Source organism: Sciurus carolinensis, chromosome 17, assembly GCF_902686445.1.
Source record: "Sciurus carolinensis chromosome 17, mSciCar1.2, whole genome shotgun sequence".
NCBI classification, from domain to species: domain Eukaryota; kingdom Metazoa; phylum Chordata; class Mammalia; order Rodentia; family Sciuridae; genus Sciurus; species Sciurus carolinensis.
Genome location: NC_062229.1, coordinates 56,139,386 through 56,164,207, shown reverse-complemented (window position 1 = coordinate 56,164,207; position 24,822 = coordinate 56,139,386). Strand labels below are relative to the sequence as shown.

Sequence of the window (24,822 nt, the reverse complement as noted above, 5' to 3'; positions counted from 1 at the left end):
TACACAGCACTCTGATCCCAAACAGAACATGCTGTGTCCTGTCCCCAGGGGCCAGAACACAAGACTAGAGAGGGAGGGGGTGGTGTCTTTCTCCTGCCTGCCCTTCCTCTTTAGAGTCACAAGGGGTCACTCTCAGACCAGAGACAGAAAGAATAGCTCTGGCTTCCAAGGCAATTTTTTCCTCTGGTGTGAAGTTACAAGGCTCTTCAGACACTTAGATCTAATTGGTGTGGAGTTCTTCTCACACCTGAGTCCTTACATTTGAGACCCAGCCTGAAAATAACAAGGACAACTGATATACATACATGCCTACTGGTCATGCATTCACTCACCAAATACTTCTTGAGTCTACTGTGTGCTGTCCTTGGGAATAAAGATCAAGTTCTACACTCTATACTCAATGTAGGGGAGATGGGCAGACAGCAGGGCATCATGCAGGCCCTGGAGTCAAGCAGGATGGATTTGGGTCCAGTTCCATCGATCCTGAACTGCATGAATTTAAGTGCCATAATCTGTGTCTTAGTTCCCCAGCTGGAAAGTGGGGAAAATCACAGTATCTATGTGGCAAGGCTATTCTGTGGATGAAAGAAAACAGGATATGGGGCCAGGACAAAGGAGGTGAGCCTCCTTTGCCACTCCATCTGCCAAGAGAAGAACCATGCAGGTGTTACCAGGAAGGAGGTCAGCATTTCAGGTCCCAATTAAGGTTTTAGACAGATGGCTCTGTGTGAAAGGTATTTTGCAATGACAAGGCAGAACAACCCATGCTCTTTAGGTTAAAGAAGTTAATAATAGTCAACAACAGTCTACGGCCACAGAGAAGCCCCCTGTGGCTGTTCTGGCACAGAGACGTTCCTGCAGGGAATATTCTTGCCCTGCCAGTGGCTGCTGGGAAGCTGGGTGACATAAGGGCATTAGAAAGTCAAAGGAGAAATGTGAACTGATTAGCAGAAAGCCAATGTATCGGGCAACTGTCGAAGTCCTGATGGCCAATGGATGGTTGGGCATGTGAGTTCATGGGCAGCATGCACAGGATGCGCCCTTGGAGGAACTCAGAGGAAGATGGGGCACCCCTCTCCATCCTCAGGGAGCAGGACTGGTTGCAGAAAGCAAGACCAGCCCCCATTTTTAATGGAGGGCTGACAATGTCTGCACTCAAATATGGGTCACTTACAGTGAGCAAGGGTCCTCTTCAGTGAGATCTGCCAGGTACACATTTGCAAAGTGGATGAACAGCATCCCTATGGCTTGTTTTGAAGTGTCTAAAAACCTGCACAAGACAGAAGTGACACTTGTGACCAGTATGACAGGAGGGTAAAATCCTATTTGGGGAAAATGAAAAGACCACAGAAATTATCCTGAAGCTGGAAAACCATTCCTAAACTCGGTGGCAGGGAGGAGTTAGTAAAGAACAACAAGTGCAGGACACAAGAAAGCCCTGAGTCTAGGCCTGGGGCCCCTCCCCAGCCCTGTGGTGGGAGTTACACAGTCAGAAACTAAATACTCAGATTTGAGAGACCTGATGGGGGTGGGTATAAAAAATTTGAATTATCAACATTTAGCAGTAATGTCTATAAGAACAAATGAGTACATGCTTAAAATATTGTAAAAAGCCTTTACCTCAGTGACTCATCAAGGTTTCTTTTGAAGGGAAAGTGGTATTTTGTGAGGACAGGAGCAAGACTAATACAGCCCAAGGCAGCTTCCTGTGGACACTGTGCTGTCCTGAAAAGCTGGCTGTCTCCTTCCAAGTGATTTATTGTCTTGGAATTTTGCCCCTGCAATCTATTGCTGAAGCTTTACTACCATATTATAAATAAAATACTGCCACTGTGCGGTCATTACACATGAAATAAACATGTTTAGGATATACATGTATATGTATCTCCAAATATCTAGAAGGAGAACACTGGTCTTTGGCCCTGGTTCCTGACACAGAGCTCCTTAACACTGAGTGACAGGGATGCTAGGAACATTTTTTATCCTAATATTTGGTTCCTGTCATGGAGTTCCTGTTGTGGAGTTCCTAATACCTTGCAATTCCCTGGGTGTTGGAAACATCTTTTATTCTAAGGAGGCGACTTTTTGTGTCTCCTGGATGGTTTCAGGATGGGGAAGGTCATGAGAAAGACCAAGTTATAATTAGAAATTTAGAACTTTGAGACCCAAGCCCAACCTCCAGGGAGAGAAGAGGGGCTGGAGATTGAGTTAATAATTAATCATGCTTACGTGGTAAAGTCTGCATATAAATCATTAAACTATGGGGTCTGAAAAGTTTTGGGGCTAGTGAACAAATCCACATTCAGAAATTCAAGGGAGAAGAAGCTCCTGTGTTCGGGAACCTGCTAGATCTTACCCTATATATTGCTTCAACTAGCCATTCACCTTTATAATAAATCAATTTGTATAAATAATGGTTCCCTGAGTTTTGTGAGATGCTCTAGCAAATTACTGAACCTGACAGGGGTTGTGGGAACCCCAATTTTATAGCCAAGTTAGTTAGAAGTTAGTTCTTAAGGGAGCCCACACTCCTGATTGGCACTGGAATGGGGTGGTAGTCATGTGGGTCTAAGCCCTCAACCAGTGGGATCTGTGCTAACTCCAGGTAGTGTCAGAACTGAGTTATTACTGGACACCCAGATAGCATTAGATAATTGGACAACTGATTGGTGTCAGGAGGGAAAAAACCCACACGTTGTGCTTTAGAAGTACTGTGAGTAGAGAAATAGTTTTCCTTTATTCTAGGACCAAGGAAGACTAGTTTTAAAGAGAGGAGCATTTACATGCTACGTCTAACTAAATCTCTAAATTTTTTGCTTACACATATGCACTACAGAATCTGAGACTTTGAACATAATCTAACAAGAAGTAGACAGAGACAAAGATGTCTGGAGAACAGACTGATGCATCTGATATTATTTTTCATCTTCCAAAATTAGAAGCAGTGTGATCATAAAATAAGGTAGGGATCAAAAGTCACATGGAAAAATAGGAGTACTTTCATATCATACATTGTTCCTAATGATCAACTCAACTGAAGAAGTTCAGGCACTGTAATGTGTAATTTCTCATATTTTATGCCCTACCAGCCCCAGCTCCACCTCCCAAAATCCAATATAGTCAAAAGCCTTCTAGGAATAAGTTAGTACTTCAGTACATACCATATTCTCCATGGACGTCTCTCATGCTTTGGTTCTCTGAAGCGTTTGACTAGAAGAAAAGAAAGACATCAGTAACTTTCCAAAGCAATAACACAAAGCAAAATGCACACAAAGATTGGGTTATCAGTCTGTTCATTGTTCATTAAGTTAAACACTTTCTCTGTTAACATGTGACAATATACAATAAGCTTATACAATAGGTCCAGCACCAAACCCTTCAGAACTGGATACTTATGAAGAACGACTTCTCACGGCATGTGAAAAACTGTATTTACTTCTGTGTGACAAGGCTCACTCAGACAATTACTGGAAACAATAAGTAGAAATTAATTGCTTCTAACTTTGGGACACGATTGTTCCAAATCCACCCAGAGGTCTACCGAGTGCTCACTTCAAATCAGGCATTGAGGAAGCAAAAGTAAAGTCAGTTGACTAGTAACTAGGGATGACAGACACAAGCAGTGCTAGAGAAGAGGTGAGTATGAGGCTGAAGGACAACCAATTCTTCCTGCCTGAAGAAAGTGGGCATTGGGACAGACCACACTGATGGAGACAGTCAAGCCAGGTCCTGAGTATGCCACCAGAAAGGGAGAGAAGGTCTATTCTGAATAGGCAACACCATAAGCTCATGGGTACAGGGCAGAACATGACAGAGTATGTTTGGCATACTTGAACTTGGCTTCAGTTCAGCATCTTTGCTGATGAGGGAACTTGCCAGAGAAATAGCAGACCAGAGGGCAACACACTGAGTAGGAGCTTTTAGAGGGAGGGGCCAAGGAGCCTGGAATAAATTCTCTAGGAAAGAAAGCCAAGGAAGAGTTCTAAGCAGACTCAAAGACATGCTGGAATTGTTTTAGGAAAGTGGTTCTGCTAACTGCAGAAGATGGGCTTCTGGGGGTGAAAGGGACAGAGGAAGGATGCCTCAACTGTTTTCACAGGATGAGGCAGTGGTACTCCAGTAATAAAGAATCAGCAAAGTATAGTGCTCGTTCAGCACCAACCTGCTCAACTCAGGAGAACTGCGCCTATGCCCTGGGTTGCCTGCCGACATAACCATCTGACCCAGAGGAAATAGTTTTAAGGCCACATATCACCCACTGAAGCTCTCTCCACTTTCCACACTGATTCTATCTACCAAAACAAACACTGAAAGTGCTGTGTGATGTTTTCCCACAGGAAAGTACTGAGAAACAGACACTGATGCAAGCCCACAGAAGTGGCCTCGTTACAACTGGTAGCAGGGGAGAACCACCTTCTGGTGGAGTCCTGAGTTGCAGTGAGACCATGGAAGGAGGAAGGTAAAGAACAGCCCTCAAATCAATAAACTCCACTTTCTGAATAAATACAGGCAGTTCACATTTGTCAAAGCAAGGACTGCCTGTACAGAGAATTAAAATAACAAGTCTGGTGTTTAGATAATGTTGATATAAAGACCAAAAAAGCAGGTAGAATTGCAAGGTCTGTCATCTCCTTGACACATCACAGATTCAAAATCTCACCAACACCAAAGAATCTGGAGTTGCCAACTGATTCAACTGGCCAAAATGACTCTCAAAAGCAGGAGTAATTCCAGCTATTCAGGAGGTTGACACAGGAGGATCCTAAGTTTGAAGCCAGCTGTAACTGAGACCCTATCTCAAAATAAAATTGAAAAGAGGGTCGGGTATAGCTCAATGCACTTGCCTAGCACGCACAAAGCCCTGGGTTCAATTCTTAGGACTGCAAAAACCAAAACAAACAAAACCTCACTGATATCTGGGGGCTCAGGAAATAATGATCTAGAGGAAATGCCACCAGCTGGAGCCAGAACCACTTCAAGCTCATTCTCTGTCTTAAAGGACTCTGTTCCCATTAATATAAATAAAGGACGTTAAACTGGGCTGGGTTGTAGCTCAGTGATAGAGCACTTGCCTAGCATGTGTGAGGCACTGGGTTCAATCCTAGGTACCACATATAAATAAAATAAGGGTATTGTGTCTATCTACAACTAAAAATATATATAAAAAAATCCCAAGGAGAATGTTATTTCCATGAGATACAAGCTGAAGGATCAGAATGGCTGCAATTTACTTTCTAGTGGTTTAGGGGAGAAATTACATAGTAGAAATAATTATATACATTAAATATGATACATGATAATTATAAGCCATAAATATAAATGTATTTTATGATACACTATAGCAATAGAATACAATATATATACTAAGAGAAAGATAAACAAATGTGGTCTTATGGGCTGAACCCCAACTAAATCATATGCTGAAGTCCTACAACCTTTAGTACTTCAGAAATGTGACTGTATTTGGAGATTGGGGTCTCTAAAGAGGTAATTAAGGTTAAATGAGGTCATATGGGTAGGCCCTAGTCCAATAACAACAGGTGTCCTTATAACAGGAGATTAGGACACAGATGTATGAGTGCACCAAGAAAAGACACCTGAGGACACAGTAAGAAGGTGGCCATCTGCAAGACAGAGAGAAAGGTCTCAGAAGAAAGCAAACTAGCTCATTATCACCTTCACCTTCCATTCTCCAGAACTGTGAGAAAATAAATGTCTATTATTTAAGCCTGTGATATTTTGTTATGGCAGTCTGAGCAAAATCATCTGGTAACACAATAATTGAACAAGGTGAAGGATTCTGAGTATTTATAATACTAGTATTTGGACTTTTTAAAAAAATATTTTTTTAGTTGTCAATGGACCTTTAATTTATTTATAGGCAGTGCTGAGAATCAAACCCAGTGCCTCACACATGCTAGGCAAGTGCTCTACCATTGAGCTACAACCCAGCCCAGTAGTTAAGACTTTTATGTAGGTTTAATATTTTTCCAAATAAAAAGTTAGGGGAGAAAACATACTCCAGAAGAATAAACTAGTACAAGGCTGGAGTTGTGGCTCAGTGGTAGAGTGCTTGCCTAACATGCATGAGGTCCTGGGTTCGATTCTCAGCACCACATAAAAACAAAATAAAGGTATCGTGTCCATCTACAACTAAAAATATATGTATTTTTTAAAAATCTAGTATAAGCACTCAAAGGTCAACTTGATAATGTCTATCAAAAATTTAAACACCATGGCTGGGGTTGTAGCTCAATAGTAGAGCTCTTGCTCAACATGTGTGAGGCACTGGGTTCTACCCTCAGCGCCACATAAAAACCAATAAATAGTGTCCATCTACAACTAAAAATACTTAAAAAAACAAATTTAAACACCCATGTCCCGTTAACCTGCAATGACTGTAAGATTCTACAAGTATGACTGTCGATGTGCCAAGATGGATAGGGATGTTACTGCAACACTGTCATAACAAGAATCTGGAAAGAAACCAAGGCCAATGAATGTCAATATGGGATTAATAGACATCATGGCACATAGACACAATACTAAGTAATTGCTAAAAATAAAGTAGATCTAGATGGATTAATAAAGATCTCCAAATTTTGCTAATAAATTATAGAATAATATATTACTAGTGTGTGTGGTACTAGAGATTTAACCCAGGGGCACTCAACCACAGAGCTACACCCCCAGCCCTTTTTTATTTCTGAGACATGGTCTTGCTAAGTTGCTGAGGCTAGCCTCAAACTTGTGGTCTTTCTGCTTCAGCCTCCTGGCTTCTGGGATTACAGGGTACACCATCAAGACCAGCTCAGTCCATTTTTAATGGATACATATTTTTGCTGGAATGATACATATATTCCCCTACAAGGATGCATATGCAAGTGACTAACGAGGGCTAACTTTGAAAAAAGGAATTATGGATCAGGAAGTAGACTTTATTTATTTATTTATTTATTTATTTATTTATTTATTTATAGCACTGGGAATATAAACCAGGGCCCCATTATGTTAGACAAGTAGACTTTCTATGTCATTCTTAATGTTTAAATATTCTTTTGTATATTCATATTGCTTTTACTTCAAACTTAAAAAAGAAAAGACAAATCTGTCTCAAAGGCTTGTGCTAATGCAGTAAAATAAGTCTGGCAGGTGAACCAGTGTTACTTACAGGTAGGCTTTGGGATAAGAAACAGAGAGAAATGGTGTGCAGGCAGGCAGAGCAGTGCCCTGGGGGCAGTCACACACAGAATCACCACTGGCAGTAATCAGAATGGATTCAGGTTCTTCTAGAGAGCATCAATGTAACTCCTACCTCCTTCCTCTCCCATCTCCTTTCCCTGGAATATTCCAGTTAAGAATTAGTTTTTTCGGGGTGGGGGGTACCAGGGATTGAACTCAGGACACTCAACCACTAGCCACACCCCCAGCCCTATTTTGTATTTTATTTAGAGACAGAGTCTCACCAAGTTGCTTAGGGCCTTGCTAAGTTACTGAGGCTGGCTTTGAACTCATGATCCTCTGCCTCAGCCTCCTAAGCTGCTAGGATTATAGGTGTGCACCACCATACCTGGCTAAATTTTTTTTCTTAATTAAAGGAAGAAGAATAAGAGAACTGCTTGGTCTAATTTAGTAAGGGGAAAACAAACAAAACAGGAAAATTTGTTCATCCATCCTGTCATATCTCATGTAGAGGCCTGCTCCACTGGCAGGAGAACCAGAGGAAACCCTTGCCTTCTGTGCACTCTGGGGCACGTGGTGGGGTGAAGATGAAGCATCTGAGCCAGGGAGGAGGTGAACTGCTGAAAGGAAGGAGAAATGGGGCTGGTGAGCAGGGTGCAAACTTATGAGAAAGGGTCCAGGAAGTGAGCCAGGACCTGAAGAAGGTGCAGTGAGTCAAGGATCTCCTCCAGGGCTGGGGCTGTACCTTGTGGACAGTGGGAGAAGCCCACTTAACTGGCTCACTCGGCTGCTCTGCTAAGAATAGCCTGAAGGGGGTGATGTGGGAGCAAGGAGATCCATTAGCAACCAAGACAGTGCTCCAAGGCCAAAGGCGGCTTGACCTGGCAGACACAGGAAGGCTGGGGAGAAGTCAGGTTCTGGCTGTTTCTTAAACATTGAGCTCACAGAGTGGGTGTGGAGTTGGAGAGAAAGGGAATGGTGGGGAGGGCTCCACGGGTGGAAATGCCTGCTTGGACTACTGTATAGAAGGTTTTGTTCGAGTGTGGTGGTGGTGTGGGCGGGGAAGTGCACTGGCTCTTCCTCACCATGTGGGTCTGGCTGGCAATGGCTCCACTTACTGCTACTTTCAGATCCAGGAGGTGCTGAAGCACTTCTAGAGCAGGGTGGTGACCAGAGCTTTTGTCAAATGCACCTGGGCTTCAGGTTGAACAAGGAGAACCAGAGGACCCTCTGGATTAATTAAATTACAGTTGCTTCCCAGGAACATGACTTGAAGTACCCAGTGTTCATTGTCAACTGAGTGCCAGCTGGAGCTCAACAGGGAAGTACTTGAAGGCCTGGTTGTCTATGAAGACTTTCAAATCTGTGGCTGCTTTGGACATGATGAGGCAACAGCGAGGGTTTGCGGCTGCCTTTGGGAATAGGAAGGAGCCCGAAGGCCTATTCTCCAGAGTGGCGCCCCACGATCATAATAATTAAGATTGGAGCAAAATGGTAACTTAGTCAACAGTCTGTAAGTCTGATTTATCACTGTATTTATTTTCATTTCAGTAACAGGTCTGAGAGAAAGACCCTGCCTTCTCAGTGGGACAGAGTCACAGAACTGTCTTATATGGATTGTGCACATAAAACTTGAGCAGTGTTTAAAAAAAAGATCATCCTGGGCTTCAGAGGTAGAAGTGGTTTTAAATTGTCTCTGCTTCTAATTTGCTATTAAAATTAATGGACACACACACACACACACAAAGACAAGAAAACAAAAATGGACATACACACACACACACACACACACACACACATACACACACAAAGACAAGAAAAGAAAAGAAAAAAGGAAAGGGATACTGTTATGACCTACCCAGTTTTCATCAGGATTAAAGGAGAGAAGACAGACACAAGGGCCAGTTTGCTTGGGAAACTGCCATCCCTAACCCACGCTCTGTCTTCTCTCTCCTATCTGTACCTACTTTCCCCAGTCCTAGGCTGAGCCATCCCTGTCCTGGTCTCAGAAGCATATAACCTTGGGTCTGCCTGCTGCAATCTGACTCCCCCACACCAACCCTTTCCTCCCTCCCTCCAGGAAACTCAGGGGCCAAGTCCTAGTAGGATCCTAGGACTGACTCCCAACTCCCCAACCCTGCTCCCTCTTCCCAGCAGTCCTCCCAATGCTCTGAAAGCTCCCCTGTGGTTTCCTTTTCCCTCTTAACTCTTGGAGAGAAGTGTCTCCTCTCAGGGCTTTCTATGCTGAGGGTGTGCTAGCCTCTTAGTGACATTGCTACTGCAGGCTGGCCCACAGTCACATTGTCTCTTACTTACCCTGTCAGTCCGACCCAGCTTGGCCATTTCTTCACAGGATGGCAAATGCTGCCTCTGAGGCTCCTAATTCTCCTCTCTCCCACTAAACCCTGCTGATCTAGAAGTTAAGAATTTCTGAACATGCCTTCTCTATTTCTACCATCAAACTAGTCTGGGCCCTTGTGACTGCATTCCTGTGCAAATGAGGCTGCTTTCTTCCCAGGATCTCTGCCTTTTCCAGGCATCCATCCCCCACCTGCACTGAGCAGGTGAAAATGCAGACACAGTCCTCGCCTCAAGAAGCTTTCAGTCTAATTTTACTGCGCACCATCTAACTTGCCTAAAATAACCCTCAGTGTTATGGTTGGGATCTAAAAGGTCCTCTAGAGGCCATGTGCTAAAGGCTTGGTCTCCAGCTGTTGGCGTTGTTGGGAGGTAGCAGAAACATTAGGAGGTGGGCCTCCTTGGAGGAAGCAGAACAGTGAAGGCATGCCTTTGAAGTGTTGATTTTGTCCCTAGCCCTTTCTCTCTGCTTCCCAGCCACCATGAGGTCAGTAGCTTTGCTTCACCATCATGGACTCCCTTCCTTGATATTCTGCCTCACCACAAGCCCAGGGTGATGGGGCCAAGCAACTATGGATTGAAATCATGAGCCAAAATAAATCTTTCTTCCTTAAGTTGATTTTGGTCAGGTCCTTTGTCAAGGCAATGAAAAGCTGAGACAGGAAATTAGGGCTGGGGCAAGGTTCTCCAGAAGGCTGTGTATGCTCTGAATCAGTGTCCAATCTATGGTACTGTTTCTCCCATGGCCAGGAGGTCCAGGAATCAAGGGGTGGAAATGGGAACAGTACATTTCCATTACCCCTGGTGACTCACTAGCAAAATTTTTGCTTCCTGTTTCCACAACCTCATGTTCTACTGGCCTAGAAGTCTTAACCCCAGAGAGGGGAATGCTTCCACCAGCAAGCACAATGATTCCACTGAACTGGAAGTTAAGACCTCCCCCAGGCTACTCTGGGCTCCTCAGACTCTGAGTCAATAAGATAAGAAAGCAATTGCGGTGTTTTGCACAGGTGACTGACGCAAACTACTAAGGGAAAACTGGACTATTATTCCACAATGGGGGCAAGGAAGTTTCCTGGAGTGCAGGAGGTCCACGAGGGTGTCTCCTAGAAAACCATGCCCTGTTACTAAAGTCAATGGGAAACTGTAACAACCAATCCAAGCAGGATGACAAATGGCCCAGTCCCTTCAGGAATGACGGTGTGGGTCACTCCTCCAGGTAAAAAGCCAAGAACTGCTGAGGTGCATGCTGAGGGCAGAGGGAACAGAGTGGGTGGCAGAAGAAGGTGGTCTAAATACTCATTACAGCCACAAGGCCAGTAATAGAACAGAGGATTGAAATGAGTATTCTTTCCCATTTTGTTAAGAATATGTTTGTGAATGCATACACAGTAAGCAGATATATTTGTTTTTTTTCCTTCTCTTATTCCTTTATCATGTAACAACATTTATTGACTTAATATCAATACTTACATGTTAAGTCTATATTATAATATTTAAGTTATGGGATATCAGGAGAAGAGTATGCATCTCTCAAAACAAACAAAAATTTTTTTTCCTCCTATCTGGGGAAGGATTTCATGTGTTTTGGGGAGTACATAGGATAGTTGTATCACCTTTGGTGGAATTATGACCTTGTTATTGTGTTTATTTGAAGATTAAGTAAGTTTTAAGGAGATGTGGTTGGGTGTAAAGTTAACAAGGGGTGGACCTGTAACAGTTTTTCTTGACTGTCGACTTGATTGGTTTGAGTGCAGTGCACTTCTGGGTGTGTCTGTGAGGTTGTTTCCAGAGACAACTGGCATGAGACAGCAAACTTCTACGGGGAGACCCTCCTGGGAGCCTGGATGGAACAAAAGCAGAAAAAGGAAGCCTACCAATGCATGCAAGCGTCACACTTCTTGAGCCAGTGCCTCTATTGCTGCTGTCACCACTAATAGACATCAGACTCCAGCTTTTTCAGTCTTTCAACATGGACTCACGGAGCAACACTCCGTAGAGCTTCAAGGTCTTCTGCCTTACACTGGGGCTGCACTCTTGGTCCCTCTTGTCTTGAGGCTCCAGCTTTTTGGACTGAGCAGCTTCTGGTTTCTCTGGCTCTCCAGCATGTAGATGGCCATTGTGGGACCATCTGATTATGTAATTCAATCTAATAAATCCCCTTTGACAATTATACATACACACAAATACACACACTATCGGTTCTACTCCTCCAGAGAACCCTAATTCATCCATCTTCTCCAATCTTATTCACTTTTGAATTAAAATATATCTTTCAGAAAAGATGGATATAATGGAGAATATATAAAATTCAGAGTAGTGCTTATATATCTTTATCAATTCCCCCTTTTTTTCAACTTTATATTTAAGGTAGGTCTATTAGAAGCAGCACATAGATGAGTTTTTCCCCTAAAATCTCTTTGGCAATTGCAGTGGGTCGAATAGTGGCCCCCAAATCCCCAAATAAACCTTCCAAACCTACCCACAGTATACCTTGCTCCCTTCTCCTGTTCTGCTGGGAAGCAATTTGATCAACTATTGCCACCTCCCATCCTACAGGGCAGTGACTCATGACAGCTTACATGCTCAAACACAAGGTATTTGAATGGTGGAATTTCAAGTACCAGAAAAGGGTGACAGAGAAGCTATCTTTGAAGAGGGACCTTTTAAAGAATCCTCAGCAGAAAGAAGGCAGAGTTGGCTGGGTCCAGTGACAGGGCAGAATGCAGGCGAGACTTGTCTGCTACAACCAAGAAGCACCTTGTCTGAGTGGAAACACCTGCAGGGACTGCAGAATCTTCAGTGCCGAGGCAAAGTCAACTAGTACAGCTCTGGAAGCAAACTCATACCTTCTGTCCACCACCTGGCCTTTTCCTGGGGCAGGAACGGCAGAAGAACAGTGTCAAACGCCACCTTCAGTCTCTTTTCCACAAAATGCCCTGTTTAGGGCTACACTATTTTTTATTAAGATGGGAATACTAGGTTTGGAGTTGTAGCTCGGTGGTAGAGTGCTTGCCTATCAGGTGCAGGGTTTGAGCTTCAGGGTTTGAGGCTCAGCACTATATATACAATAAATAAATAAAATATAATAAATACAATAAATAAAATAAAGGTATTGTGTCCATCTAAAACTAACATATATATATATATATATATATATGTATATTTAAAAATATGGGAATGCTGTCCATCCATCCATCCATCCATCCATCCATTCATCACTCCATCTATTCTCCACACAGCTATCAGTGGGGGTCTTCTTAAAACATAAATAAAATTATGTTGCCCCTCCGCTCTTCTTAAAACTCCCATGATTCACAAATTTGCCAAACTTTACCCTTAAGATCTGAACATTTTATTTTATGTAAATAACACCTCCATAAAATTAAAATCTACAAACATAAAACCCTCCTGGACCTTTCAACAGCATTTAGGATAAGAGGCAGTTTCCTTTTCTAGCTGAGGTCCCATGTGACAGAGGCCCTGCCCATTCCTCTTACCTGGCCCTGACTCACTCAGTCCCTAGGGCTTCCTCTCTGTACTGGCCTCCTGGTACCTGACCTCCCTCCTCAGGTCTGCTGCACTCTTCTAGATCACCAAGTGGCTGCTCCCCCTCCCATCCTGTCACGGTTCTCAGGTCACCTCTTGGAAGCCTCTCCTGACCACCACATCTATAGGTGTGTATCTTTCCCTGTTCCTCAACCTCATTTCCCTGTTTTACTTCCTCCACAGCACACATCTCAGAAATTCTTCTGTTTTCTTGACTATTGTCTTCTCTCCACTGGGAAGTAAGCTCTGCAGGGCCAGGAGATTCTGTCATGCTCACCCTGTATTCCTGGTACCTAAGGGACCCTGACTCATAATGGTAGCTGATAATGTTTGCTGAACAGAAATTCATTCAGTATGTCACTCTAGTCCTATTAATTGAAGGCTATCTGGGTATTTATTTTGACTTCAATAGTTCCGTGAATGTTCATGACAAATTCTCCCAGAAGTTTACTTTGCAGTCCTGCAACAGGATAAAAATTGCTTTGGTGTTGGACAAAGCCAACTGTCAGAAAGACTGCCAGAGGACAATCTTCTAACTAGGGCAAGGCATGATCAATCAGCCCGTCAAAGTCTTCTTCCCTATTGTCTGACTTTAGACCCCAGAACCTGATGAATCTGGGTTTATAACCAGTATAAGTACTCATGAAAAGGTTTTTGATAAGGACTCACTTTCTGGACCAAAGGAAGTCCAAGTCTAAGCCAGTTTTAATCCTCCCACAGGAGGTTCAGCGAAAAGCTGAGAGAGAAATGATGATGCCCCACACCCGCCAAAAGCCCCACTCAGTTGTCTAGCAAATAAATATGCTCAATTCTCTGAACACAGGCCTCCTTGAAGCCACTGCTTCCCCAGGGAGCAGGGCTGTGGTGCCATCTGCTAACGATAATGATCACAGTAGGAATGGGGGCATTATCACTGTGCACGTGTCCCACAGGAGACTGTTTGATACAGAGAAATATGAACAGCTGGTAAACACACAATATACAAAACCTTGATAACACTGATTTTAAAAGTGCAATCAATATTATATTATTTTCACCCAGATTAGCAAAGATTAAGACATTTAGTGAGGATATTAGAAAAGAGGTCCCCTTACAGTGCTGGTAGGAAAAGTAAACTGGTAAATATGGGAAAGGGGATTTTGATCCTGGTACTCAGAACTGCCCAGGTAAAAGGGCATTACGCTGGGTGTCAGGGTGACTCAGTGATATGAACTTTCTGGAACTCAAGGATGCTGCAGGCAGAGATGACTGAGATGCTGCTCCAAGTCCTAGGGATGGGAGTGGGAGGTAAAGGGATGAAGCCTTCAGGAGAAGCTGGAGATCTGTAAACTCTTCCTAATGAGGGTGTGACTGTTAGCCTGTCCTTCCTGAATATCACAGAAGCCCAATTAGAACTGGTGTCCTGGAAGAACCCTACCCTGTGGCAGCTGAGGAAGCTCTAGGTACAGGGAACTCACAGAAACATGCTCCAGCTACTTCTACTTTGTCACCACTACACCTCTAATCCTGAAATTTAGGAATTTTATTTAATTTCATAATGGACAGAGATGTGTGTGGGTGTGTGGGGAGGTTCTATTTGCAATAACTATTATAATTTCTTTTTCTTTTCCCTCCCTTTCTTCCTTCCTGTTTTTGTTTTGTTTTGTTTGTTTGTTTGCAATTCTTCTTTTGGGGATTAAACCCAGGGCCTCACCACACTAGGCAGGTGCTCTATCACTGAGTTATGTACCCAGCCCTCTTAATGAATTGTTTTCGAGACAGGGGCTCACTAAATTTCCCAGGCTGATCTCAAACTTGAGATTCTCTTGCTTCAGTCTCCTAAGTGGCTGGGCTGGGATTATAGGTATGCACAATCACACCCCCTTTACTTTACTTATTTTCTTCAAGATACAGTCTTGCAACCTGGCCTCATCACTCAAGTGATTCTCTTGCCTCAGCCCCTTGAGGAGCTTGGGCTACAGGTGATGCCCCACCAAGTCCATTTGAAATGGATATACACTGTGACCCAGAAACTCCACATCTAGGATTTCCTTCTGCAGTTACACTCACACAAATGTGTAAGAGTCTGTATCAGAATGTGCTCTATAGCACTATCTGTGAGAAGGAAGACTGAAAAACTACCTAAAAGTCCATTGGTAGGGAGGAGGCTAAATGTACGTTATCATACAATGCAAGTTAACTGTTAACTAAGATAGAAGATGGTGTGGTGGCACACACTTATAATTCCAGGGAACACCTGCTGAGGGAGGAGGATTGAATGCTCTAGGCCAACCTGTGCAACATGGAAAGAGACTCTCAAAACAAAAAATAAAAAGAGGATGTAACTCAGTGGTAGAGCACCCCTGGATTTAATCTCCAATAAAACATACACACACACAGTAAGGTAGAGACTATCTACTTGCAGTGGGTGTGAATCTGAGGGTACATACTTTGTACCTCAAGAAAACTGTTCAAAAAGTTAAGGTAAGGCTGGGGATGTAGCTCACTGGCAGAGCACTTGCCTAACGTGCAAAAGGCCTTGGTTTTCATCCCCAGTACTGGAGGAAAAAGAAGTAAGATAGATCTATCTCCACTGAAATAGAAACATGATCATAAAAATTTGTGTAACCAAAATAGCAAATGTGTATTGTGAATTCATTTTTATTTTCAAAAGCTATATATGGAAATTTGAAGGCATACACAATAAACTGTTAAGCATGGTTAGTTAGTCTTTATAGCATGGTATTATATTGAATATTCACTTTTTATGTCATGTATTTTCATAATGTTTTGATTATCAACAATGAACATGTATTACTTTTTTTTTTTTTTTTTTTTTTTTTTTTTTTTTTTTTTTTTTTTGCGGTACTAGGGATCGAATTCAGGGCCTTGTGCTTGCAAGGCAAGCACTCTACCAGCTGAGCTATCTCCCCAGCCCCATGTATTACTTTAGTAACAAGAAAAAATACAGGTCTGTGCTGCTAAAAACAATAATTTCAAAAAAATGAATAAATTTCAATTTTGCATATTAGGTAATTAATAGCCTTCCTCAGACAGCTCAGCTAGAAAATTTCCTTCTGAAAGAAGTGTCCAGCAGGCATATTACTCATTAGAGGTGGAAAACAGGTCCCTTAAGCCCACTCTAAGTCACCACCAACGTGGTCTAGGAGCAGCACTGTGCTGTTACCCCTGTGCATACTAGCTCCTGGTGCCCCTGTCTGCCAAGCCAGGGGGCCTTTCTTACTCCATGCTAACAGGCACAAGTTAGAATAAAATGTCCATTGTATCTGCTTCTATTTTTTAGGAGTACCCAATTTCACTGCCTTTTAAAAATCAGAAAACCAACCATCAATCCTGATTGTGTTGGGTAAGGGCTTCAACTGTAAAGTCCCCCCGCCCCCGCCATTAAAATTACTGCAACCTTATAACTCATCAAACTTCTTAGAAAAAGGCATGATGGCCAGAGTTGGAGTTTCTCAAAGGTTATCATTCTGGTCAACCCACCACAGAAGGTCACTTGCCTCTGCTTTTGGTCAGCAGAGGTTTCACCACACACAGATGAGCTGTAAATCACAGACTGGATTCCCATCCCTGGAACCCAGGGCTCCAACCTGGGTTCAAACTCCACAGAGACAGAATAATAGGCATAACAGGCATAGGGAGGGGAATTTGTGGTGTGTTCATCCCCTCAATTTCAAAGGAAAGGGTAAGGCCTCAGGGTCCACTTCCTAGGAGCTAAACACAGAAGCCGAAGTGAAGTTGTCAACTCCACCAGGTCACCTGACTACCAATTTCACTAGGAGAAAACTCCCAGTGTGACATGTTCCTTTCATAAAGATGATTCCACTTGCCCTCTTAGCACTTTTGGGTATATACTTTCAATGTCACTCTCTGGCAGTGGTGAAGGGGCCACACAGCCACCCACTTCCATCATCCAGGAGTGCTTGTGAGCACTGACATATTCCTATGAGCAGCTGGTGAGGACAAGTTCACCCTAACTGGTCCCCAACAGCACTCTGCTTCACCTTCAGAGATAAACAGCCTCGTCCACTAACAAAACCCAACATGCATTCCACCACTAAGCTCCCATGAGGATTTCTGAGACAGCCTCATCAAATGAGGTGTTCTCTAAATACTGATAGCTCTGTGTACTCAAGATAAATTAACTCAATCATCCCTCATTCATCCTAGGAGGTGCATAAAATCATCCTAATTTTTAGATGAAGGAACTGATGCTTAGAGCAATTAAGGAACCTGCCAAAGTCCTACAGTCAGCAAGTGGTGAGGTCAGGACCAGAACCCAGGCAACTGTCAACCCTCACGCCCCCCACTCCCCTGGCCCACCACCCTTTCACTGGCCAGGAAGTTAGCATTGGAACTGACTGACCCTGGCCTATGGGTATGAAATGAAAAGCTTGTGAAATACAGACATCTACGTGTGATCTAAATAGTATTACCAAAAATCCAGAAGCGCCTCTAAAAGATGATCAACTTAGAAAATGTAAATGTCAAACAATTCCAGAAGGCCATTTGACAGCTAGAGTCTCTATCATAAGCATGATCCAAAACTCAGAAGTTGATTCAAGTCTTAATGCAGTTAAAAGTGAGAATGTTTAGCCACTGAAGTTCACTGGTACAGGGAAGAGGCCACACTGGCTCCTCTGACAAGCCTTGTTGTGGTTGCTCCTGCTTACTACCCTTAGTGCAGCTCATGTTCTTAGGTAACCCTGCCCCTGCCCTGCCAGGGGAGTGGGCAGAAGAAAGTCTCATATTCTCGTGAGTATGCAACATCCCTCACTATCATCACATGCCCCAGTTACCTTCCACCGGCTGCTGCTCCATGCTCGGTGCTTATGGGCTATCATGGTCAAGGAGCACAATGTTAGGAAGGTTGGTTCACAGGATGATGTCATAGGCTAAAACAATCTCCCTGGACAAAGTCAATGAGCAAAAAGTAAACATGTGCCACGACAGGGGGCACAGAAATGGCAGTAAGACTAGGTAGTGGAAGGGCAAGAGCAAAGGCCTGGAAGGTGGGACACTTGGGTCTAGTCCTGGCTTAGCCTCTGACCTTCTTGCTGGAAAGTCTCATGCAAGTCACTCAATTAGAATTTTTCCAATTTTAATAAATCATGATATGGTGGGAAATATCCTACCTCTCCATATCCGTCTGCTGTGGGAGTCAGTTAGCCAAGGTGGGCCTCAGCAGACTAGAATTCACTCAGTATCTACCATGCACCACATTATGCTAAGCATCTTATCCCTTTAATGCTCACAATAACCCATGGAGACACATAATCATCTCTCCCATCTGAGGACAAGAAACAATCTCAGAGGGATAAAGTCACGTGGGATGAAGTTACACAGCAGTAGAAAAGCCACCATCATGTGGCAATCATGGCCGTGAGAGGCCAGAGCCCAATTTCAGGTAGTTTGATGCCAGGGACCACACTGTGACCACTAGACCACACCATCTCCATTCCCCGGTCTAGAAACTTTACAGTCTGTTCTGACTCTGTTCCCCAGTCTGGAAGCCCACTCTTTGGATGACATTTGCCTGCCTGATTGTCCAAGAGCCTCCTAAACACAGTTGTGTTCTGAAAGCATCCGACAGAAACATCTCCAATATTTTCCCAAGGGCATGCACCTAAAGCCAAGAAAAAAACTGCCTATTAGGAAGCTCCATTATGAAATCAAGGATAAGTTGGGGCATGATGGTGCACATCTATAATCCCTGCTACTTAGTAGGCAGGAAGATAGAAAGTTCAGTGCCAGACTGGCAACTTAGCAAGATCCCATCTTGAAATGAAAATATAAAAATAAAAAGGGCTGGGGATGCAGATTAGTGGTAGAGTGCTTGCTCAGCATGCATAAGGCCCTGGGTTCAATTCCTAGTATGAACATTATTTAAAAAAAAAAAAAAAAAAAAGTCAAGGATAAGTCCAAGTTCAGAGGACCAGCTCCCTAGCGTTTCAGAGGGCATCTAACTTTTCAAAAGATAAGAGTCAGTATGACACTACCTTCAGAGGTAGCCGTGGAATTGCCAATAAATGTTAGACAACCAGAATTCAGACTCCTCTGTTGAGCAAGTCAGAGATGTTGCAAAAGCATTCTTTGGCTTGATGAGGGTACCATACAATCACCCAGGCCAAAAAAAAAAATCTCCCCATGGGAATACTGGGCCGTACATTACAATTTTATTGACAGAAGTGACTTTGGAAGAACAATTACTGGAAGATCAGTTCTGGACACTGGAGTTATACAATTATATTTAAGGACCTTTTCCCTAGTTTTCATCCCAGTGAGATTAGAACCTAGAGTCTTCTCTTTTCAAACAACATAAGCTGTATAAACAGAATCTGAGCAGGAAAGAAGTAACAGAACTCACATCCTTGGAACCCTTGCCTGAGAGTCAGGGGGCAACAACCAGGACAGCAGAGAGCACGCAGGGTAGTCTTAATTTCATAATAACAACCTGACCCTATGGAGCTTGCGGACTGTAAATGAAATCATCAGCCCCCATGAAATAAATGTGTAGCCCCCCCCCACCTTGGCCAGCAGAAGGAATCCCATCCAGAGCATCTGATAGATACTTCAGGCACCTTGAAGTTCCTCTCACAGTTATTTCCACCTCTTTTTCACAGAGGAAGAACAGGTGGACTGGGAAGGAGGAGGTGCATGTACACTAGTATAGGGGATACAACGTGAATGGAGCACAGGTTGCTGAGGAAAGCAGGGTCTCAGTCACAATGGGACTGCTGCTGAGCTCCCAGTGCTCACTTTGGTCACCTATTTGGATCCTTCAGACTCTCCTTTCATGAAGGCACTGGGGAAACTCCCATTGTGTGGATGGTGATTATGAGAGACACTATAAATTCTTTTAATAACCCTTGTCCCATAATGCAGAATGGACAGCCAAGGCCTCAAGAACTAAGGCTGGGCAGACAGTTTGGTGGAAGAGCAAGTCGAAAAGGAGGCCTGCCTCCCAGCCTTTCTTTCTTTAGGAGATAGGAAACCCAGCTACATGTAGTGAGAAGCCACCTCAGCATCTAGGATTTCAAAGAGGAGGATGGCTGGGTGATGTCTCAGGGGTTGTCTCACAGCTGTGTTCTTGGCCCTGACCATTCTAAAAGCCTAGAACGGACATAAGTCAGACCCAGAGAATAAGCATTGCTAATTCCCATTGTAAATAGGTCTGCCTAGACCAGTTTCCACTTAGAGAGGTCAGAATAATCTATGAGCCCTGGGGGAATAGGAAGCATAGGGCTGATCTATGTGTCCTCAGACTCCCCAGCCAGGCACGAGTCCTGGTCAGCATGCATCCTCTGGACTTGCTCTAACACACCTGATGATGGGCAAGAATAGAACTGAACAAAGCAGAATTAAACACTGCCAAGAAATGACTCAACAGGGGTCGGGTTGTGGCTCAGTTACAGAGTACTTGCCTAGCATGTGTGAGGCACTGGATTTGATCCTCAGTACCACATAAAAATAAATAAAGATATTATAACAGCAACAAAAAAGAAATGACTAAATAATCTGCTCAGTAAAAATCAAGAGAGGGGCGGCTATGTCTAAGCACGTTGTAGGAACAGGGGAAGAACAATGGCTGGGGAAGACCTACTATTAGTACTCATGGCAGAGAACAAAGTCAAGTCCCACACTGCATACAAGCTAGACCTTAGTACTTTAGATGGCTCTTGGGGTTGCTGGTATCTTTCAAAGAGGAGGAAAAGAAAGATTCATCAACTGCCTCCTTACCCAAGAGGGACTGAAACATAACCACACAATGGAGAAGACTGAAAGTGTATAAAAAGTCACCATGCGCAGAATGAGCAGGCTCCATTTTGACTATGGGTCCCTGTTTGACACCCAAATGTAACACAAAGGCTCATTATATAACAAGTAGAGTCTAAAATGAGTTTTTGTTCAGTATTCCAATGTGGAGTGTAGAAACTCAGATTTCCTACCAGTTAAAATATAAAAAATAAGCCATCAGGTAGGCTGGCTAAGGGGAAGGCAAATTTAAGACCATGACAAACTGCCTAAGACCCTGAAGTCTGAAGCAGCAGTCAACTCCAGGACTAGATGTGTTTGCTGGTATCTCTGAGTCTGGTGAAACTATCTTTAAGAACTCAGGAGAAGAACCCACTCTGTAGGATTCAGGCAGCCCTGTTCACCAAGATGAAATCCAAGCACTGAGCTCTCACTTTTCTACCCAGAAGTAGATATACTGGAATCAACCTCTGCCTATTTGGCACACAAGACTGAGATAGTTACTTGCTCAAGTGATCTGTCTTCCTAAGCAGATGCAGACTCTAGGACAAAAGTCAAGTCTCCTATCTTTCCTCATACTCTACTTTGCTATATTAGTTATCTATCATTGTGTTACAAATTGCTCCAAAACTTAGTGGCTTAAAACAGTAAACATTTATTATTGGCTTAGCTTAGAAGTTCTGACTATGATCTCTTGTAAGTTTGCAGCCAAGCTGCCAGCCAGGGCTGTGCCATCTGAGGTTTTGCCTGGATATCCATTTCTGAGAAGGCTCACACAAATGGCTGTGGGCTGTAGGCCTTAGGGACTCCCATGTGGGCCTCTGCACAGGACTGCCTGAGTGTCCTCAATTGTGGCAGCCAGCTTTCCCAGCAAGTGATATGACAGGGAGCAAGCTAAGGAGCACCTTTAGATGGAAGTCATAATTCTTTTAATAACTTAATCTCAGATGCCATAAAACATTGCTTCTGATATATTCTATTGGTCATATAGACCAACCTTGATATAATGCTGGAGGAGACTTTGCAAGGGTGTGAAGAATGGAAGTAGGGATTGCTGGGGTCCAGCATGGAGGCTGGATGCCATATTTGCCACTCTATATCCTCTGGAAATTTTTACTGAACATGGAATAGATGCACCTTTCCGGGTGGAGGGTTGTGAAGCTGCTGTTTTGCTTTCTGAGTGGTTTGAGTTGACATGCTCCTGCTCTCTGCTCATTTATTTAGCTAACAGCCCTCCAAGGTAGGAAAAAAGAACAAGGTCCTAGAAGTACTCTCCACCTCCAAAGGGGACTCCCTTCTCTTATTCTATTTCAACAATCAAAAAGCTGTTTCAAGCTAAATTCAGTTTCTTATTCATCCAAATAAGAGGGTGTCCCATCAATGCAATGAAGAGCCTGCTAACAGGGCTGGGGACATGGCTCTGGGGTACAGGGTTTGTCTAGCATGCACTGGACTCTGAGACTGATTCCCAGCATGGTGGGCAGGAGCAGGAAGAGTTGGTTAACAAGGGCAGCTTGGGCCTAAATCAAGCCATATAGGGGTATCAAGGAGGGCTTAAAACCGGGCACTTACAGTATGTCACAGCAGCACAGGGGAGAAGGATGAAGAAGGGGATCATAAACAGGGAATTAGAAGTCATGGAGATGAGGTTTCCTGCATGGCTGCTTGGAACCTAAAACCACACTGCATTACTTTTTGTTATTATGGGGGCATTTGGAAAGCAACTCAATTTCTCCCCAATTCATGTAATTTGCTATGGTCACAGTTAACTCAAGATTGTAACTAAAGATGTTAAACTTATAAAGGGGCCCATGAGCTGAGTCAGAATGTCCATTAGACATGAAAAAGGACTAATGTGCCCTTACCCATTTTAAAAAAAAAAAAATCTTCTTCTATTTATGATAGATAATTGTCACTGGATACAGACTAGGTTGACAGGCTTTTACTTTGGCACTTTAAAGATGATATTCCCTTGTCATCTGGCTTGACTAATTTGATGAAAAGTCTATGTATGAATTCTTGTGTTTACTTCCCTGTATGTATTGTCTTTGTTCTTCTGGTTGCTTTTACAATTTGCTTTTTACCACCATTTTTCAGTAGTCTGATTTTGCTGTGTCTTAATATGATTCTCTTCGTGTTTACCCTACTAGCGTTCATGAAGTTTCTTGGATATGTGAATTTTACATCAACTTTGGAAAAAGATCAGCCTGAACATTATTCTTCAAATATTTTCTCTTGCTTTTTCCTCTCCTGCCTCTTCTGGAAATCCAATTACATGGCAGGGCTTTGATATTTTTCCATGGGTCACTAAGACACTGTTCAGTTTTCTTTCAGCATTTCCCTGACTCTGTGCTTCAATTTGTAAAGTCTCTGTTGCTTTGTTTTCAAGTTTACTAACCTATTCTTCTGTACAATCTAATTTTCTGTTAACTCTGTTCAGTTAATTTTGGCTCACTTTTTATATCTTTTTATATCAGTTCATTTGGCTCACTTTTATATCTTCCATTGTGCTACCATGATCTGATTTTTCTTTAAACTTTATGCATATTCACCATAACTCTTTTAAAGTCTTTCTCTGGTGATTCTATCATTGCTGTAATTTCTTGGTTATTATACTGACTGACTTTTCTTCTGGTCATAGGTCACAATCTCCTGCTTGTTCACATGTCCAATAGTTTTTTTATTTGGGATATATATTATGATTGTTGGTGATGTCCTTAGGTGCTTGTATTTTTCTGTCATCCTTTAAATGAGTATTGAAGTTTGGGCAAGTAGTTGTTTGTGGACCATCTTGATCATTTTGAGACTTTTTTCCCTTTTTCTCATTCAACTCTTGAAGTATAAGTTACATAGCAAAAACATACCTTTATTAAGCATATGGTTCAATGAGTTTTAAGAAATATATACACTGATGTGACCCTCACTATAGTAAGACAGTAATTTCCATCACCTCAATAAGTTCTTCCATTCCCTTAGCAATTTGTTCCACCTCTACCACCCCAAGGTAACCACTATCTGCTTTCTGTCACTACAGATTAAAACACTCTTTTCCAAAATTTCATATGAATGAAATCAGACAGTGTATGTTCTTTTTATCTGGCTTATTTTGCCTGGCATATTCAACATGAGAACTATTCTATTGCACATATCAGTGGTTTATTCTTTTTGGTTGCTGAAATTTATGGGCATGTCATAATTTATTTATCTACTCAGGTGTTGATGAACATTTGAACTGTTTCCAGTTGGGGCAATTATGAATGATGTTCATTGAATATTCATGTCCCTTTGTGGTCATATGAGTTTTGTTTTGTTTTTTCTTCTTGGGTAATTTAGGGGTGAAGTTGCTGGGATGCACGGGCCATGCAATTTTTCTAATAAGAAACTTCCAAATAATTTTCCAAAGAGGTTGTATCATTTTGCATTTCCAAGAACAATGTAAGAGGGTCCCAAAGTTTATGTTCTCTTCTACTCTTTGTATTGTTGGTTATTCTTTTAATTTTAGCCGGTTATGGATATCTCATTATTTAAATTTACATTTCCCTTATGATAATAACATTGAGTACCTTTTCATGTGCTTATGGTCATTTTTATATCTTCTTTGGAGAAATGTTTATTAAGAACTTTTGCCTATTTAAAATCTGCATAGTCTTTTTACTCTTGTAAGAATTCTTTTCTTTTCTTTCTTTCTTTTTTTTTTTTTCCATCTAGGGATTGAATTTTACAATATATATATATATATATATATATTTTTTTTTTTTTTTTTTTTTTTAATTTTATGACAGGGTCTTGCTAAGTTATTGAGGCTGGCCTCAAACTTGCAATTCTTCTGCCTTAGGTTCCAAGTTGCTGGTGTTACAGGTATACAACACTGTGCCAGCATGTAAGAATTCTCTACATGTTCTGGTTATAGGGACTTGGAAAGATATTCATATTCAAATATCTTCTTCCAGTCTGTGGCTTGCTTTTTTCTTTTCTATA

At 42.5% G+C, this 24,822-nt stretch overlaps 1 protein-coding gene and 1 pseudogene across 3 annotated transcripts in view; one reads left to right on the top strand and one right to left on the bottom strand.

Annotated features, from left to right (window-relative positions):
* The window catches only part of Stimate (STIM activating enhancer), a 59,260-nt gene that overhangs the window by 19,863 nt on the left and 14,575 nt on the right, over window positions 1-24,822 (bottom strand). For all 3 annotated transcript variants that reach the window (XR_007105685.1, XM_047530651.1, XM_047530650.1), the window contains exons 2-3: window positions 3,162-3,210; window positions 1,175-1,270 (exon numbers count right to left, since the gene is read on the bottom strand). Coding sequence is in view for 2 of the 3 variants with exons in the window: in XM_047530651.1 (XP_047386607.1) it covers window positions 1,175-1,270; window positions 3,162-3,210 (145 nt within the window). In the remaining variant the exon portion in view is untranslated. The remainder of the gene's footprint in view (window positions 1-1,174; window positions 1,271-3,161; window positions 3,211-24,822) is intronic.
* LOC124968912 (39S ribosomal protein L20, mitochondrial-like) lies at window positions 7,819-8,661 on the top strand (annotated as a pseudogene).